Genomic DNA, 16,376 nt, shown 5'->3' with positions numbered 1-16,376 from the left:
AACCTTGGTATCAGAGGCCCGGTATGAGGCCTGAGGCCTGAACTAAAGTAATAGTCAAGACTTTGCTAACATAAAGCAAAGTGAAGCTGTGAGCCAGAGGCAGGCCCTGCTCACAGAAGCTGGCAAGGAAAGGGCTGATACGTACCTAAAAGGTACTGAACATTTACATACTTGCACATTCCACACAGATAACAAGAACAGGCTGGCCCATCCCAATGACAGGGGCAAAAGGGTAATATGATGGATAGAGTTGTTTTGTTTGAACCAACATATACAAGGTAGAAGGCGGCACCTAAATATGTAGAAAGGTTGAACCTTGCTGTGTAGAGGGGTGGCCCCTCAATACGTCAGGAGTGATGTGTAACTTGTTTGTATCTGTGTATAAGAATGCATCTCTGGGGTGGTGTCTTTGTCCGGCCTAGGGGGCAGTGGAAAGTCCCGCCACTGACTGAGCTGGGTCCATTGCCAAGAGGCACTTTCTCGTAGTATGCCCTGAATTAGGCTAAGAAACCTACAGGGAACTGCCATTGTGTCCGAGGTCGCAATAAACCTAGCCGACGTGGCTTTGCATCTTACTGGACTCTGTGGTTATTGGGGGTTCTCGTCGGGTCTGCTGTGTCAGCTATCTGCAGAGCTGGGGCAGCACACAGAGGGAACTCACGCATGCAGCCGAGTGATATCAACAAGGAGAAAGCAGAGCACCACACCGGTAACACTCTGACAACAGTAGGAATAGAGAAGCAGAGAGAATCTGTAACAGTGAAGGTGTCATAACGTTCACACAAGCAGTCGATATCCTGATATTGCAGAAAAGCAGTGAAAACATTGTCACTTCTTATTGCAGGACTAAGGGTTAAACAAAGAAATCACCGGCAAACCCCAACTCTCACCGTGTGCTCCCATCCCCCGCTGTTTCCCTCCCACTCCGCTGCCGTTCACACCTCAGGGTTCACTACTGAGCCTCGCTGGAAGAACTGGTGATGTCACTGTGCATAGGGCTGGGACAGGGAAATGGGAATTTGTGAAACCTCACGCAGTGATAGGAACTGCAAGATGAGTGAGAGCAATGCACAGGGAGGCGCCCAGATGCTGTGGTAACCTCTGTATCGGAACGTGCAGAGACTAGACTAGACTAGAGTAGAACAGAATAGAGAACCCTAGAAAGGACCTGGATGCGCCATCACCCTGCCAGATTCACCAGCTCGGGAGATGAAATGTCGCACATTGACACATGACCCTGAGTAGGTTTCAGCCCCTTTCCCTACAGGAGTAAATGTATTATCGATCCTTGTGTGAATAATGGGAAAATGGGAGTTGCTGTGATTGTGAATATGACATTAGTGCCCTCACTCCCCAGCCGAGAAGGGGTCACTGCCCTGGGCACCTGCTTTCTGTCCCTGCCCTGAAGAGCTCACAGTCTGCACAGACAAAGGGGAAGGGGAGGCACCGCCTGGGGAAATGACTTCCCAGGGTCACACAGCAGGGCCAGTGACACACCCACCGCAGTAGCTGGACTGTTCATTCCTAGCCGAGGGCCCCTCGCCTCTGTAATCACAACACAGCCCTGACGATGCATCTTCTCTCCATGCCCAGCCCCCTCCCCGCTCACTGAAGGGATTTCTCGGTCTCTGATGCCTGAAACGAACTCCTGTGAGGGATGGTCTAGGTAACACTTAGCCCTGCCATGAGTGCCGGGAACTGGACTACAGGCCCTCCCATGGTCCCTTCCAGTCCTACCAGTCTCTGATTTCCCTCCCCACCACATCAGCTCCTCTTGCAACAGATTCCCAGGACGATCTCACGGCTTCTGTCCCAGCCTGTACATTACATCAATTGATCCTATTTGCCCAGCCCATTCTGCATTAGCCCCTGCTCCGTTGGAGAGACACTAACAGCGCCTCAGTGGGTCACAACTGGGGATACCAAATCCAGGACGAACGGCTGAGAAATAGGGCAAACACAACCCAAACCTGGCGGTTAATCCCCCATGGGATATACTAAACCAGCAAGGAAAGTAAACTCCTGTTTCACCGCACTGGCTAACAATAAGCCATAAAAGCAGTTTCCTTGGGCATTCCAGTTCTCAAATCACCACCAAAACCACTGGATTCAGAGGTGTGTGGTTTTTTACAACCAGTCTCATCAAATAATAGGTTCTTCTGATCCCAAAGGACCAGCTACACACCCAGGTCAATATATAACTTAGATCTTACCCAAAAATCACAGTGATGTCAGTCCCTTAGTATCTAAAATCTAAAGGTTTATTTATAGAAAGAACGAACGAAAGAAAGAAAGTTGAAGTAAGGTCAATGAGGGGAAATCCTGTTCTCAAGGACTCAGATGGGCCATGTCTAAAAAATTATATCAGTTCATCTCTATTTTACTGTATGCTAAAAATTGTTGTTTAAGGTTCTATGCCTGTTTCTGAAAGCAACTAGTTTAAGAATAGCTTTTCTCAGGGCCTCATTGACCTCCTTGTTTCTCAGGCTGTAGATGACAGGATTGATCATGGGAGTCAGGACTGTGTAGAAGACAGAGACTAGTTTGTGTAGGACCTTGTGACTGTCGGCTGTTGGAACCACATAGACAGTAATCAGCGTCCCATAATAAACTATAACCACAATGAGGTGAGAGGAGCAGGTGGAAAAGGCCTTTTGCCTCCCTGTGGTGGACGGGATTCTCAGGATGGTGGCGATGATACGAATGTAGGATGTCAGGACCAGTAGAAAGGGCACAAATGTCCCTATGGCAGAGACAATAAATGTCAGCAGTTGCACAGCCTGGGTGTCGCCACAGGACAGCTTTATCACCGGTGAAAAATCACAAAAGAAAAGGTCAATTTCTTTTGAATCACAAAACTTTGATTCGAACAAGAAAATATTTATTGTGGTGCAGGCTAGAAAGCTACTTATCCAGGACCCTGTGACTAGCTGGCAACAAATCCTGCCATTCATCAGAGCAGCATAGCGGAGTGGATTGCATATCGCTAAATACCGATCATAAGACATTGCCGCTAGCAGCAGACATTCTGTAGCTGACAGGATACCAAAGAAATATGTTTGCACAAAGCAGCCCTTAATAGAAATGGTTCTGTCTCCAGTCAGGAGACTGGCCAGCAGCCTGGGTAGCAAGGTGGAGCTGTAGCAGATCTCCAGGAAGGACAAGTTCCCCAGGAAGAAGTACATGGGGGTGTGAAGGTGCTGATCAGCCACAACTAGCACAAGAATGAGGATGTTCCCTACCACGGTCACAACATAGATCACTAGAAACACGAGGAAGAGAAGGGGCTGCAGTTCAGGGACATTCCCAAATCCTAAGAGGATGAATTCCAGGATGGGTGTTTGGTTTCTTCCTTCTCCTTTTTCCATTATACGTATCTAGAAGAAGAAAATCATTAAGTGTTGATGGAGTGCACACAGTCAGGTTGTGCTGCCGATTACACTCGGTGAAACCAAGAGCGGGTAACCTCGTACCACGGCATCTCTCTACCGGAAAAGTGAAGCTGTCACTAAACAGAGGAAGACTCATATAATTAAGAGGCTGAGCTTCCAATATAGGTGTACCAAGAGCATGGAACCCTATTGAATTGCAGTAATGCTCCTTCTACCTCCTTGAATCTCTCTTGAACTTTAAAGAAAGACTTTTAGGCTGGGAGTTTGAAATATCTTTATCCTATCGGTGCCATATCAAGAAATCTAGAAGACATAAAAAATCAATAGCTTGGAAATGAAAAATATTTAGAGTTCAACCACGGGTACATCTGCCCTGCATCTAGGAGGTGTAATTCCCAGCTTGGGTAGATGGACATGCACTAGCTTGGATCAAGCTAGCAGGATAAATTTAGCAGTGAGAACACGGCAGCACATACAGCGGCTTGGGATGGCCACCTGTGTATGTACCTAGGATCTCATCAGATGAGATCGGGCTCGGGCAGCTAGTCTCTGCTGTGGAGGCTATTTTTAGCACAAAGCTCAGTAGCTCAGTCAAAGATGGAGTGTGTAGGTTTGCCGGAGCAGGGAATTACACTTGCCACATGCAGTATAAACACACCCCGTAAGGCACATACTGAAACACCGAAGAGGCCGAAGTTTGCACGAAGGTCTATCCAGGTGTCCTCTATCAGAGCAGATTCAAAGACAAATTTGCACCATTTGATAGATGCGGCTGAGAAACAAACATCCAAAAAAAAAGACCCCACCACAACCGCTCCTAAACACACACTACCGGCAATTTCCTGTACACAATTACACCAGGTTCAGTTGCATCAGTTTCATGTGGATTTACACAAGAGCAACTGAGATTGGAATCCATCTGCATATAAAGAAATGTAAGTGAAATAAAAATGAAAACTCATGAAGAGAGAAAGAAGAGAGTCATTTTTATCCAGAAGGGAGAATGTGCTTGGAGAAAAATGAAAAACCAGAGAAAAAGAAAGAAATATATAGACAGAATGAGTTAAAATACAGAGAGAGTGAGTGAGAGAGAGAGAGAGATTGTTTATTTCTCCAAATGTTATGAGCAATAAAATACAGATACACTTCTACTCCAATATAACACGAATTCAGATATAACACGGTAAAGCAGCGCTCCAGGGGGGCAGGCCTGAGCACTCCGGTGGATCAAAGCCAGGGCCGGCTCCAGGGGTTTTGCCGCCCCAAGCAGTCCAAAAAAAAAAAAAAAAGCTGCAATTGCGATCTGCGGCAATTCAGCGGGAGGTCCTTCGCTCTGAGCGGGAGTGAGGGACCCTCCGCCGAATTGCTCCCGAATCCCTGAAAGTGCTGCCCTGCTCCGGAGTTGGCGCCCCAAGTTCGGCGGGGTGGGGCTGGGGGGGGGCGTGTTTCGGTGGCGCAGTGCTGGGGGGGCAGGGCTTGGGCAGGGGCGGCCTAGGCATTTTGCCGCCCGCAAGCACGGCAGGCAGGCTGCCTTCAGCAGTGTGCCTGTGGGAGGTCCTTCGAAGCCACGGGACCAGCGGACCCCCTGCAGGCAAGCCATGGAAGGCAGCCTGTCTGCCGCCCTCGCAGCACCAGCAGAGCACCTCCTGCGGCTTGCCGCCCCAAGCACGTGCTTGGCGTGCTGGTGCCTGGAGCCGCCCCTGATCAATGCAAGTTCGATATAACGCAGTTTCACCTATAATGAGGTAAGGTTTTTTGGCTCATGAGGACAGCGTTATATCGGGGTCAGGGCCAGCTCCAGACCCCAGCGCGCCAAGCGCGTGCTTGGGGCGGCATCCCGCGGGAGGGCGGCAGGCGGCTCCGGTGGACCTCCCGCAGGCATGCCTGCGGAGGGTCTGCTGGTCCCACGGCTTCAGTGGAGCATCCGCAGGCATGCCTGTGGGAGGTCCACCAGAGCCACGGGACCAGCGGACCCTCCGCAGGCATGTCTGCGGGAGGTCCACCGCAGCCGCGGGACCGGCGACTGCCAGAGCACCCCCCGCGGCGTCCCGCCGTGCTTGGGGCAGCGGAAATCCTAGAGCTGCCCCTGATCGGGGTAGAGGTGTATGTTTAAAGAGGAGTAGCAGTTCCTTGCTGTTAAAGCAAAGATATCAGAGCAAATAAGTCTGAAATCTGCACGTCTTGATGTATCGATAATTGTACCTTCTGTTCTCTTCAGCCACTGCCTTCCGCTGTGCCCCTATAAACTATGTCTATACCAGGCATGGCAATGGTACACTGAAAGCAAAAGCAAAATGGAAATCCAGAAAAGCGCGCGCGCGCGCACACACACACACACACACGACTATTTTGTTTCAAAATGTTTACAAGCAATAAAACTCACATGGTAAAAAATAAAATACACACTCAAGGAGCCAATACACTAAATAAATGCATGGTGGACAGGTCCATCAATGGCTGTTAACCAGGCTGGGCAGGGATGGTGTCCCTAGCCTCTGTTTGCCAGAAGCTGGGAATGGGTGACAGGGAACGTATCTGTATTGCTGTATTATAAAACGCCAATGTATTCTATGATAGTGTATTGTGCGAGTGGGCAGGGGAGACATGGATCCTACCCATTGCAGAAGTGGAGAAAATAACTGATGCCTTTGCCTATCTGGGGCCTGAAACAAACCCCCTTGTAGTCAAGGACTGAGAGTCTTTTCCTTAATGACAAAGGACTTTGGATCTGGCTCATGGTTATAAGATACAAGATGCTGGAGCGTATGAAGCATAGGGAGATAAAGAATGATTTTGCATCTCCTAACAGGGTGACAACTTACCCAGTAGGGGGCTGGTTGGTGCTGTGAAGTATGGATCTGGTGATGTGCACAAACCCAGTCCAACAGATCCCATTCTCTAATTTGCTTTAATTATATTGCAACCAATACAATTTTACTTAGTGTTGATGAATTGTGTAGTAAATCCCTTCACCCACTTTGGTTCATTATCAAATATATTCAAGAAACCAGATAACTAATGTCAGTCAAGTGTTTTTTTTTTAACTATTGGAGATATACCAATCTCCTAGAACTGGAAGGGACCTAGAAAGGTCATCAAGTCCAGCCCCTGCCTTTGCTAGCAGGACCAATTTTTGCCCCAGATCCCTAAGTGACCCCCTCAAGGATTGAACTCACAGCCCTGGGTTTAAGCAGGCCAATGCTCAAACCACTGAGCTATCCCTCCCTCCACTTATTTCTATAAACCAGTAATAATATGGTAGATTAAAAAGGTGATGTGCAACAGGGAATGGATCACTTGATGATTCCCTGTTCTGTTCATTCCCTCTGGAGCACCTGGAACTGGCCACTGTCAGGAAACAGGATACTGGGCTAGATGCACCTTTGGTCTGACCCAGTTTGTCTGTTCTTATGTTCTAGATCTGAGAACCATTCATTGCTCTGTCTTAGGCATGTTTTGCTATAACCCATCTGTGATTGGTTCCCCCTGGCATGCTACCTGGAGCAAGGATTCCACTGAGCCCACTGACCCTCCAGTCTGGGCTCTTTCTCACACCTCCTCCAGCATTCACACAGGTAGGGACCCACCCAGCTGCAGTTACATGCAGGCTCTCTGATCAGCAACTGCATGAACCAACAGTAGAGAAGCTACAGACAAGATAACCACCAGCTTCCCAGCCTAGGACCCCAGAGCTGTACCACCCTGCCCTGGTCAAAACACCGACCAGTATGAATTTGTTACCCTGTTCTCTCTCCCTGACTGTGGAGGGGAATATGCACACTTGTGCTAACCAAGCTGAGATTTCCCCCCAGGCACTTCAGTTAAAGGCACACTGGTTTAAGTTAAACTACAAACAAGTTTATTAACTACAAAAGTGATTATTAGGGATAGGAAACAGATCAAAGCAGATTACCAGCAAATAAACAAAAATTCAAACTCGGCTTAACACACTAGTTAGATTGACTATGAATGAGGCAGTTTCTCACCCTGACTGATGTTACCAGCAGTCTGGCAGATTCTCAAGGCACAACCTGCATTTGCTTTGCAGCTTAGGTTTCTCAGGTTTCCATACGCAGGCTAGAAATCTCTTTAACCTGGGTCCAGCACTTCCCTCAGTTCAGTCTTTGTTCCTCAGGTCTCTCCAGGAATCCTCTTGTGTGGCATGATATCGCTCCCTGCCTTATATAGCTTTAGCATAGGGCGGGAACCCTTTGTTTCAAAACTTCATTCCCAGACCAATTTGTGGAAAAATACAGATGTCCCAAGATGGAGTCCAGAGTCACGTGGTCTGGTCACCTGCCCTGGTAGAGTCATGGCTACCATTACTTACAGGCTCTCTGGAGTGTTCTCAGAAGGCTCACCGGGGGGAGATAAGCTTCTCCTAAGGCCAATTGTTTTCCCTAATGGCTCATTACCCTGAATACACTCTTCCCAACCAGCTCTCTAGACTGAAAGCATCTACACTAGTGGATGTTACCCAGATGTAACTACATTTGAAATACAGATACACAGGCTATGGCTACACTTGCACTTCAAAGCGCTGCCAAGCGCTAAGTGTAGTCAAAACGCCAGCACTGGGAGAGAGCTCTCCCAGCGCTGTCCGTACTCCACCTCCCTGTGGGGAATAACGTACAGTGCTGGGAGCCGTGCTCCCAGCGCTGGGGCTTTGACCACACTGGCGCTTTGCAGCGCCGCAATTTGCAGCGCTGGAGAGGGTGTGTTTTCACACCCTGCTGCAGCGCTGCAAATTTGTAAGTGTAGCCATAGCCATAGTCAACATTCATAACTTCAGATACAAAAATGATACATGTATACAAATAGGATAATCATATTCAGCAAATCATAGCTTTTCCAATGACACCTTCAATGATCCATCTTGCACAAAATGCATCATATTTATGTTATAATCATGTCATAATCATATCCCTGTGAAGAATACGGGGAGCAGTGTCACACCATCTACCTTCATTGACTTTGCCCCTGGATTGAACAAGGAATCCTATTCTTCCTGACATGGTGGATGCCTGAGCAGGATTTTTTCATTTCTAAATCAGATTATTTCATTGTAACTGCACTGCTTTCTCTTTCACACAGATGATCTATTGCCAGCCATACCCTAACCCTAACCCTTCCATCACCTTTTGTGAGACCAGATTACAGTCTTTGCACTGCACTTTCCATTCTCTTCTACTATTCATAGTCTTCAATTATCTCAGTAAACTGAGTTTTGGGTTCCTTCCCGGATGTCTCAGTCGTGCTGCAGTTCTTGGTGTATTTTGTTGTTATTCCCTTTCATGGAAATTAGCATCTCTCCTGTTTGGTAATTTCTCCTTCATATGAAATGATGTAATCTCCCTTGATAGTCTGCTGGTGGGAATTTGAAATTATTACATAAGGAAAGTGAATATTTATTTTTAGAAAGGAAAAACAACAGTACAAGGGCAGTCTTTTTACTAACCTCAAAGAGGAAGTCATGGAAAACAACTGATTCCAAAGGGAAAATAACAGAGACAGGAAAATCGTTGACCCAAATTGTTTTTTTTTAAGGTCTGCCCTAGTTCAAAAGGAATTATTTTGGAGAAAGTTCTTTGGCCTGTTCTCTACATGAGAGCTGACCAGATGATCACAGTGGTCCTTTCTGGCCCTGGAATCTGTGAATTATCTCTGGGAACACCTTCCAGAGAGATGAGATATCTCCCTGAAAAGTATCCTCATATTCAGCTGAACTTGCTGGGTTTCATTCAGGAAACACCAGCTGAGATTCTACAGATGGGATTATCCTAATGGCCTCTACTGACCTTAAAATGTTTGTTTCTATGAAAAGTTCTCTCAAGTCAACTGTCCAGATTCCCCTCTAATTTAAACCAATGTAAAACAAAAGTTATTCAGATGAGGTAAATAGACCCAAGCCCAAGTAAACCTCATCTAGGTAAGAAATGTCAAGCATTTTATCACTGATGTATATCATATGATTGCTGAAGTTTTGATGTATCTTGAAGCGTCATGCATTGGGATTGGAAACTCATTTATTATGGAATAGTAATTTTCTGTTAAGATTTTAGCATACCTGTGTGTGTTATAAAATAAGAAATAATGCTACCCAGAAAAAAATAACTCTAGAAGACCTTACATTGTTCTTGTTATCCGGAGGAACTCTGTGAATAAACATAATATGATGTTTACCCATCAAACCACCTTTGATTTTAAAGGGACCTATGGGAGTTAGAAGCCCAATTCGGAGTGATTTTTATGGCAGTTGGGCACCTAATTCCCCTTGTTTTCTTTGAAAAATCTCAGACATAAAGAATCATGAATTTTGGAGTGTCTTCTGATTATTAATGAATATGCTCGAGTGTTTAAGTAGTACCATTTTTTGGGTGGTGTTAATTAGCTGGTTAGTCACTCTATACACTTACTGTGATGAAGTGGGGGGTTTTCTTGGGGTTTTCTGTGTTTTCCAGTGGGTTGCATGCAGAGGGAGGAGGACTCAGTGTTCCCGGGTGTTTAATGAGGTGAGGGGAGAGGGAGTTTGTTGTTACAGAGGACCGGAGAGGGAACTCAGGATCCTGGCCGATGACCTGGAGGATGGAGACCCCAGCGACTCATGACCTGGTGATGACTTGGAGACCCAGCTTAGGAGACTCAGCAGGTTCTGGCCATTGAGAGGACAATAAGCTGCGAAGAGAGCACCCCGGTGACCTGACCAGCCGGTTCCAGCCAGAGGAGCCAGAGGAGGGCTGACAGGAGAGGAGACCCAGGCGATCCTGTTTACGACCCTGTTTACCTGGAGAGAAGACAATGGACAGAGGCGGGGCTTGGGGCCGAGGATATGGGAGGCCCATCTGGGAAGCAGGGGGGCTCGGGGCTGGAGATGGGGAGCAGGCAGAGCCCACTTGGTTGCAGGGCGACTGGGATGTGCTGGGATGAGGGAGGCCAGGCCTGAGGCCCTGAGAGTTTCCTGTGCTGTGTTCAACTCTCAATAAACCCTCCTGTTTTATGCTGGCTGAGAGTCACTCCGGTCTAGAGAACAGGGTTGCATCAACCCCTTTCGGGGGTGAGGAGGCCCTGGGGGTCCAGAGCGTGTGGACTCCCTGAGGGCCCACGGCAGAGACAGATGTGCTAAGGCTCAGAGAGATGTGGCTCCAGGAGGTGGAGGGGCCTGATCCCAAGAGAGAGTGGATTCCTGAGATGGGCTGTAGCACTGAAAGGGGCACCCCCCAAGGACTGCACGGGGCCAAGAGTGGGCACAATCTGTGAGTCCGTGACACTTACATTTCTATAACTACTCTACAGATAGTCACTCCTACCGAATCTAAGGCTATAGAGTGATAAACAAACTAATGATGAGGAACAGCCCAAACTCCAACAGAAGTCATCAACGCTCCATCTATTGGCTTCACACAGGTCCTAGGCCTGGAGCCGGAGCTATGGTTTTGACATTTGTCCACTAGGAAATGGCCAAAGCTATGAAATTGTTGTCATGATTTACCAGCATTTAGACAGTAGCAAAAGCACCGGGATTCATATCAGTGAAAAGCCAAGCTGCCTGTTCTGAGCCCCTTATCCTAGCCTGTTTGCAACTGGGGAATTTGGGATTTAAATAACTGATGTATGAACAAAAAACAAGAATCCCTCAATGGACTGTAAACTGTGTCTTCACTAATTTATCCCACTGGTGATGGAGCATTTGTAATTAGCACCTTTGGGTATTAATTAACACCATTGCATCATGTCCTCTGAAATATTGCTAAGAAGTTGCAGTGAGTTTTCAATAGCGTGGTCCAAATTGTTCCCTGGTGTATCTCTCCTCTTTTCCCTGTGGTTACACCAGGGGTGCATCTGAACCAGTGTGTTTTTATCGCTGAGATACTGAGCTGGGTTCTGATAACAGATACACCACTGGAGTAAGGGGAATTACTCTGTATTTACATCAGCATACCTGAGATGAGAATCTGGGCCATTGTGCACATGCAAAGTTCTCCAGCATCTCAAAATAATGTGTGATAAAAATACTACTATCAAAAGGAGAACCCAGAAGAATTGCTATGTGTTGTGCTTCTATTGTAACCAGTCCATGCTGCCTATGGAGGACAGGCACAGTTATAACCCAGACTGTAAAAGCACACACACAGAGCTGGAGATCTGGATGACAGCCCTGGGTCCTTTATTTCCAAACACTCAGAGCCAGAGTTTCAATGGTATTTGTTTGCATAAAGATGCAGATAGGAACCTAGTGAGATTTTCAAAAGCAGCAGAGGGCAAGATGCAAAAAAATGGACCTTGGCTCCTAACCACTATAGGTGCCAAAATCCCAAAATCAGACCCCAATAGGATTCTCTAAACATCCACTTAGCTTCTCCCAGACTCTTTAGGCATCTAAACTCAACTTGCAGCCTAGTTTTTGCAGTGAAATTCCCTAGGGTGCCCAGGTTTCTGTCTCTGGACATGCACACTGCGGCCTCAGATCAGGCATCCAGACACATACATCCCAGAGTTCCTCCCCCTAACTCACCTAAGAGGCCCAGTCTGGTAGGTGAGCTCACACAAAAATTTGGGGTGGAAGGAGGGATTCTTTTGTCACTTTTAGCCCAGTGGTTGGGTACTCAGCTGGGATATCAGAGATCCTGGTTCAAGTTTTCCCTCTGTTGAAGGGGAAAAGGGAGGATTTGAACATGTCTCAGGTGAGTGTCCTCGGCAATGGGCAATGGGATATTATGGTATGTGGGACTTCCTCTGTCTCTCCAGTTGAAGCTGTTTCATGCTGTGTCATAGGTCTCACCCCCACTTAGAGCTGTTGGGTTCCAAAATGGGGACCTGCACTGGTTTCCCTCTAAACTAAAAATCCTAGTTTAGATCTGGTAAAAGCTGCCACCACCCAATCAGGTACGTGGATTGGGACACAGTCCTTCCCCAAAATCGTTGGGGATCCCAAGAGCCCCAAATCTATGGAGTTCTTACACCCAGGAGAAATAAACCATTCCCCCTGCTTCCTCCCCCCTCCCTTTTCCTAGGAGAGATACCGGGATCTAAATACAGAGGGATGACTCCTCCTCCCTCCTCCCCTTTCCCTGAGAAGCCACCCAAGGAAAGATCAACCAAGTTCTTAACAGAAAAGATTTATTAAAGAATAAAAAGAAAGTAACTTGTCTCTGTAATCCAAGATGGAACAATACACAGGGTCTAAATTTATTAATCTCTGGAGAGAATCCCCCCCTCCTTTCTTTCTCAGTAAAAGCAAAGTAACAGCAAACAAGAATAAAGAATTTCCTTTAGCAAACACACAATTGCAAATGTAGAAATCAAATTATAAGACTAATCCGCCTTTCTAATTAATACTCACTATTGAATAGTAGGAACTACTCCAGGAGAACTTGGAGACATGACTGGCCTCTCTTAGATCCAAAAAGAGAACTCTCTAACAAAGAGCACAGACAAAGGCTTCCCTCCACAGAGATTTGAAATTATCTTGTCTCTGATTGGTCCTCTGGTCAGGTGGTCATCAGGTACTGCATGTTAACCCTTTACAGGTAAAAGAGACCTTAACCCTTAACTATCTGTTTATGACATGCTGGATAACTAATGGAAGAGTTATTGGGTCAGCAAGAAAGACAACAAATATCAGAGTGACTCTATAGCTGGTTAGAGGATCCACTTCTTTCTCGGGGGGCTGTAGAAAAAAACCCAAAATGTCCTCAATAAAAAACGTCATTTCATGACTGGCTTTGTTCTCCCAGCTTTGCCCTGAAGAACTGGGATATGTGAATGCAGAGTTTTGCCTGCCTCTGCCTTACTTGAAAATACACGTATGCTGAAGCGGTAGAATCAAGTGTTCCTGGAAAGCTTTTCAATCCTGGATTCATGACATTTGGGTTCCTACATTAGTATTTGGCTGTGGAAATTAACTTTCGAGACCCATATTAAAAAATGTTCCACCTGAATTCACGATGCTGCTTTTTACTGGTTCACATTGATTTTCTCAACTACCTCTCATAGTTCCAGAGGCGGAAATGTGCACACTGCAGTTTATTGTGTATTGAAGGATCTTCATGAGGCAAACCAATCACATCACCCTCATTTTCTACCACCACAGCCTGACTAAACAAGAGGAAAACCACAAAGAAGGTAGAAGCCACTAAGCTGTACCCCTGTAACTCATTAAACCAGCAGAACGTATCCCCCTTTCTTTTAAATAAAAAAAAATACATTCACTTGGAGTCTCTGAACTCATGTGCAAGGCACAAGTTTACTGACAGAATTGCTCAGGGCCTCCTTTAGCTTTGTATTTTGCAGGCTGTAGAAGAGGGGACTGAACAGGGGAGTCAGGACTGTTTAGAAGAGGTGGAGCCCTTTGTTCAGGTCTCTCCATGATTTGGACTTTGGTAACATGTAGACAATAATCAGAGTCCCGTAGAACAGGTGGGAGGAGCAGGAGGAAAAGGCCTTTGCCTCCCAGTGGTGGAAGGGATTAGGAGGATGGTGGAGATGTAGGATATTAAAGTTAATTAAGAGAAAAGGGGCAGAGTGAAAAATATCGGTTAATGTTCATTTATTTCTTAGAATTCAGACCCATGTGATGCAAGAACATAAAAACTGAGGGAGAAAGCAGGCTGCTCCCTAACACAGAGAGGCCTCACTCTAGCCTGGCTGGATGCAGAATGACTCACAGCGACCAGAGCATGTTTCCGTACAGAAGTGCCCAGTCCGCAAGTGGGACCAGAAAATCCCCCTACACTCAGAGTGACAGCTTATAATTTAAACACAGTTCGCAATACCCCACACTCTACATAAGGATGAATTAGTCTGTGACAAAGTTTCTGGCCTACAGGGAGTAGGTGGCTGATCTAGGAAGAGAAATGAAGAGTTGTGATTCTCAGACCTGTGTCTTAACCAAAAGACAGACAGACATCGATGGATAACCCAGTCAGTGTGTATGTCGGTCCTGCCAGATGTTCCGTGGCACAAAATGACAATTAGAGCTCAGTGAACCACTGATTTTTTATTTCTCTGGCAGTTCTGGAAAATAAAAGCCTTACTACCAGGCTATGAGTCATTCTCACGTACTCTTCGTATCCCAGTGACTACTCAGTGTCATTCATGATGAGGATCAATAGTCATTGGGTCAAAAAGCAACTCCAAGGATGACTCTGTAGTCTGGTAGTTAAGACACACACTTGGGCTGCAGGAGATTGAAGTTCAACTCCCTGTTTCAATGACTATTTAATTATTTATATCCAATAGAACCACTTTAGGAGGAGAGAGCGAGGGAGCTTCTGCGGCGAATATGCCATAGGCCAGTGCACTTGTTTGCAATGTGGGACACTGAAGACTTCCCCCCGCATCAGGCAGGGGGATATTGAACTTGGGTCTTGCACCCCCCCCACATGAGTGCTCTAACCACAAGTTTAAATGTTATAACAGGGCCGGGTTGCTGCCCTGCATCTAAGTCCTGAAAGATTTTGATTGTTTTTTGCTGAAAATATCCAGCTAATTTGAGTTAAGTCCATGAATCACTTTGGGCTGACCAAATAAACTATTCTTCCAAACAAAGCCTGATACTGTATATACCTCCGTCTATGAACGCGTAGGGCCCTGCATCAGGGGAGAGCAGGAGGGTTGGGTGGGTGGTCAGGGGAGCAATGGGCACCTAATCAGTTACAAGGAGAGAGGGGAATTACGATACATTTTGACAAAAAACAGGGCCCAGAAATGTGGAGGAAGAACAAAAACACCAGGGAGACTCAGTGACATTTTATTCTTTAATTCATTTTTTGTCAAACTTTGGTGGTAAATGTTTTTACGCGCATAGCGCATTTCCATCTGTGGCAAGGGAGGACCATGTTACACTATCTAGGCTGAGATTTGTAAAGTTGCCTAGAGCTTTTGGGTGCTCATTTCCTGTTCAGGGCCAGCTCTACTGTTTTTGCCACCCCAAGCAGCGTGCCGAATTGTCGCTGCAGAAGGCGGGGGAAGTCCCTGTGCCATTCGGGTGGCACCCGCGTTTCCGTGGCAGCGGAAGACGGAAACTGCACCACCGCGGACACCTGAACATAGAAGCTACTGCCGAATCGCCGCCGCTGCGGAAATGTGCGTGCCCCCCTAACGGCACATGGACTGCTCCCATTGTCTGCGGCGGCAATTCGGCACGCTGCTTGGGGGCAAAAACAGAGGGACTGCCACCCCTTGCAGATTGCCACCCCAAGTACCTGCTTGGGATGCTGGTGCCTGGAGCCGGCCCTGGTCCCAGCTATTCTATTACAGATGTAAGTTGTGGAAGGGTCCCACTAGTGTGGGGAACTTTCCTGGCTTATACACTATGCTGTGAAGTGGGTGTGCGAAAGGATCTGAGTCCTCGCTCCCACTTCCTTTAAAAACACATAACGTTTGTATCACACAAGTTCTTTAGACACAACCAGGAGAAAGCTTCTGTCTACACTTTATTGCTTATTAATAATTAACTCAGTAGATGATCTGGTGATGACGCTCAGCGTTGATAGATTTGGTGCTGGTTGTGGGTCTCCAGAAGCTGGGAATGGGCGACAGGAGATGAATCACTTGATGATTCCCTGTTCTGTTCATTCCCTCTGGGGCACCTGGCTTTGGCCATTGTCGGGAGACAGGATACTGGGCTGGATGGACCATTGGTCTGACCCAGTCTGGCCGTTCTTATGTTCTTAATTACAGTCTAGGCTCCCATAGTCCTAAACCCGGTACAAACACAGACCATAAAACCTCTCTCAGTCCCACCGAGTTTACAACACGAGTGTAAATGGGAAGTGGCGTGTGACTGGGAACAGGAATAGAAACACGAATATAAACATCACCCGTGCAGAATAATCTTCCTTCTCTGTAGTCTGATCCTCCCTCGACTCCCCCCTAAAGAAAATCTCCCAGACACGCCGCTCTCGGCCCACTAATCCCAGGGAGGCTCCACTGCAAAAGCTTAACTCTGTCCTCAGACTGCGACCCCCTCCCCCGCAGCTTCTC

At 46.9% G+C, this 16,376-nt stretch overlaps 1 protein-coding gene across 1 annotated transcript; it reads right to left on the bottom strand.

The window, feature by feature from the left end:
- Positions 1-2,390: 2,390 nt before the first annotated feature.
- Positions 2,391-3,368, bottom strand: LOC123347596 (olfactory receptor 10C1-like). Its single transcript, XM_044984913.1, has one exon. It carries the CDS (start codon positions 3,366-3,368, stop codon positions 2,391-2,393), a length of 978 nt encoding a protein of 325 aa, XP_044840848.1.
- Between the last annotated feature and the right edge of the window lie 13,008 nt (positions 3,369-16,376).

Source organism: Mauremys mutica, chromosome 13 (assembly GCF_020497125.1).
Source record: "Mauremys mutica isolate MM-2020 ecotype Southern chromosome 13, ASM2049712v1, whole genome shotgun sequence".
In the NCBI taxonomy this organism is placed as follows: Eukaryota; Metazoa; Chordata; order Testudines; family Geoemydidae; genus Mauremys; species Mauremys mutica.
The sequence above is the reverse complement of the archived record's forward strand: the minus strand, read 5'-3'. Positions and strand labels throughout refer to the sequence as shown.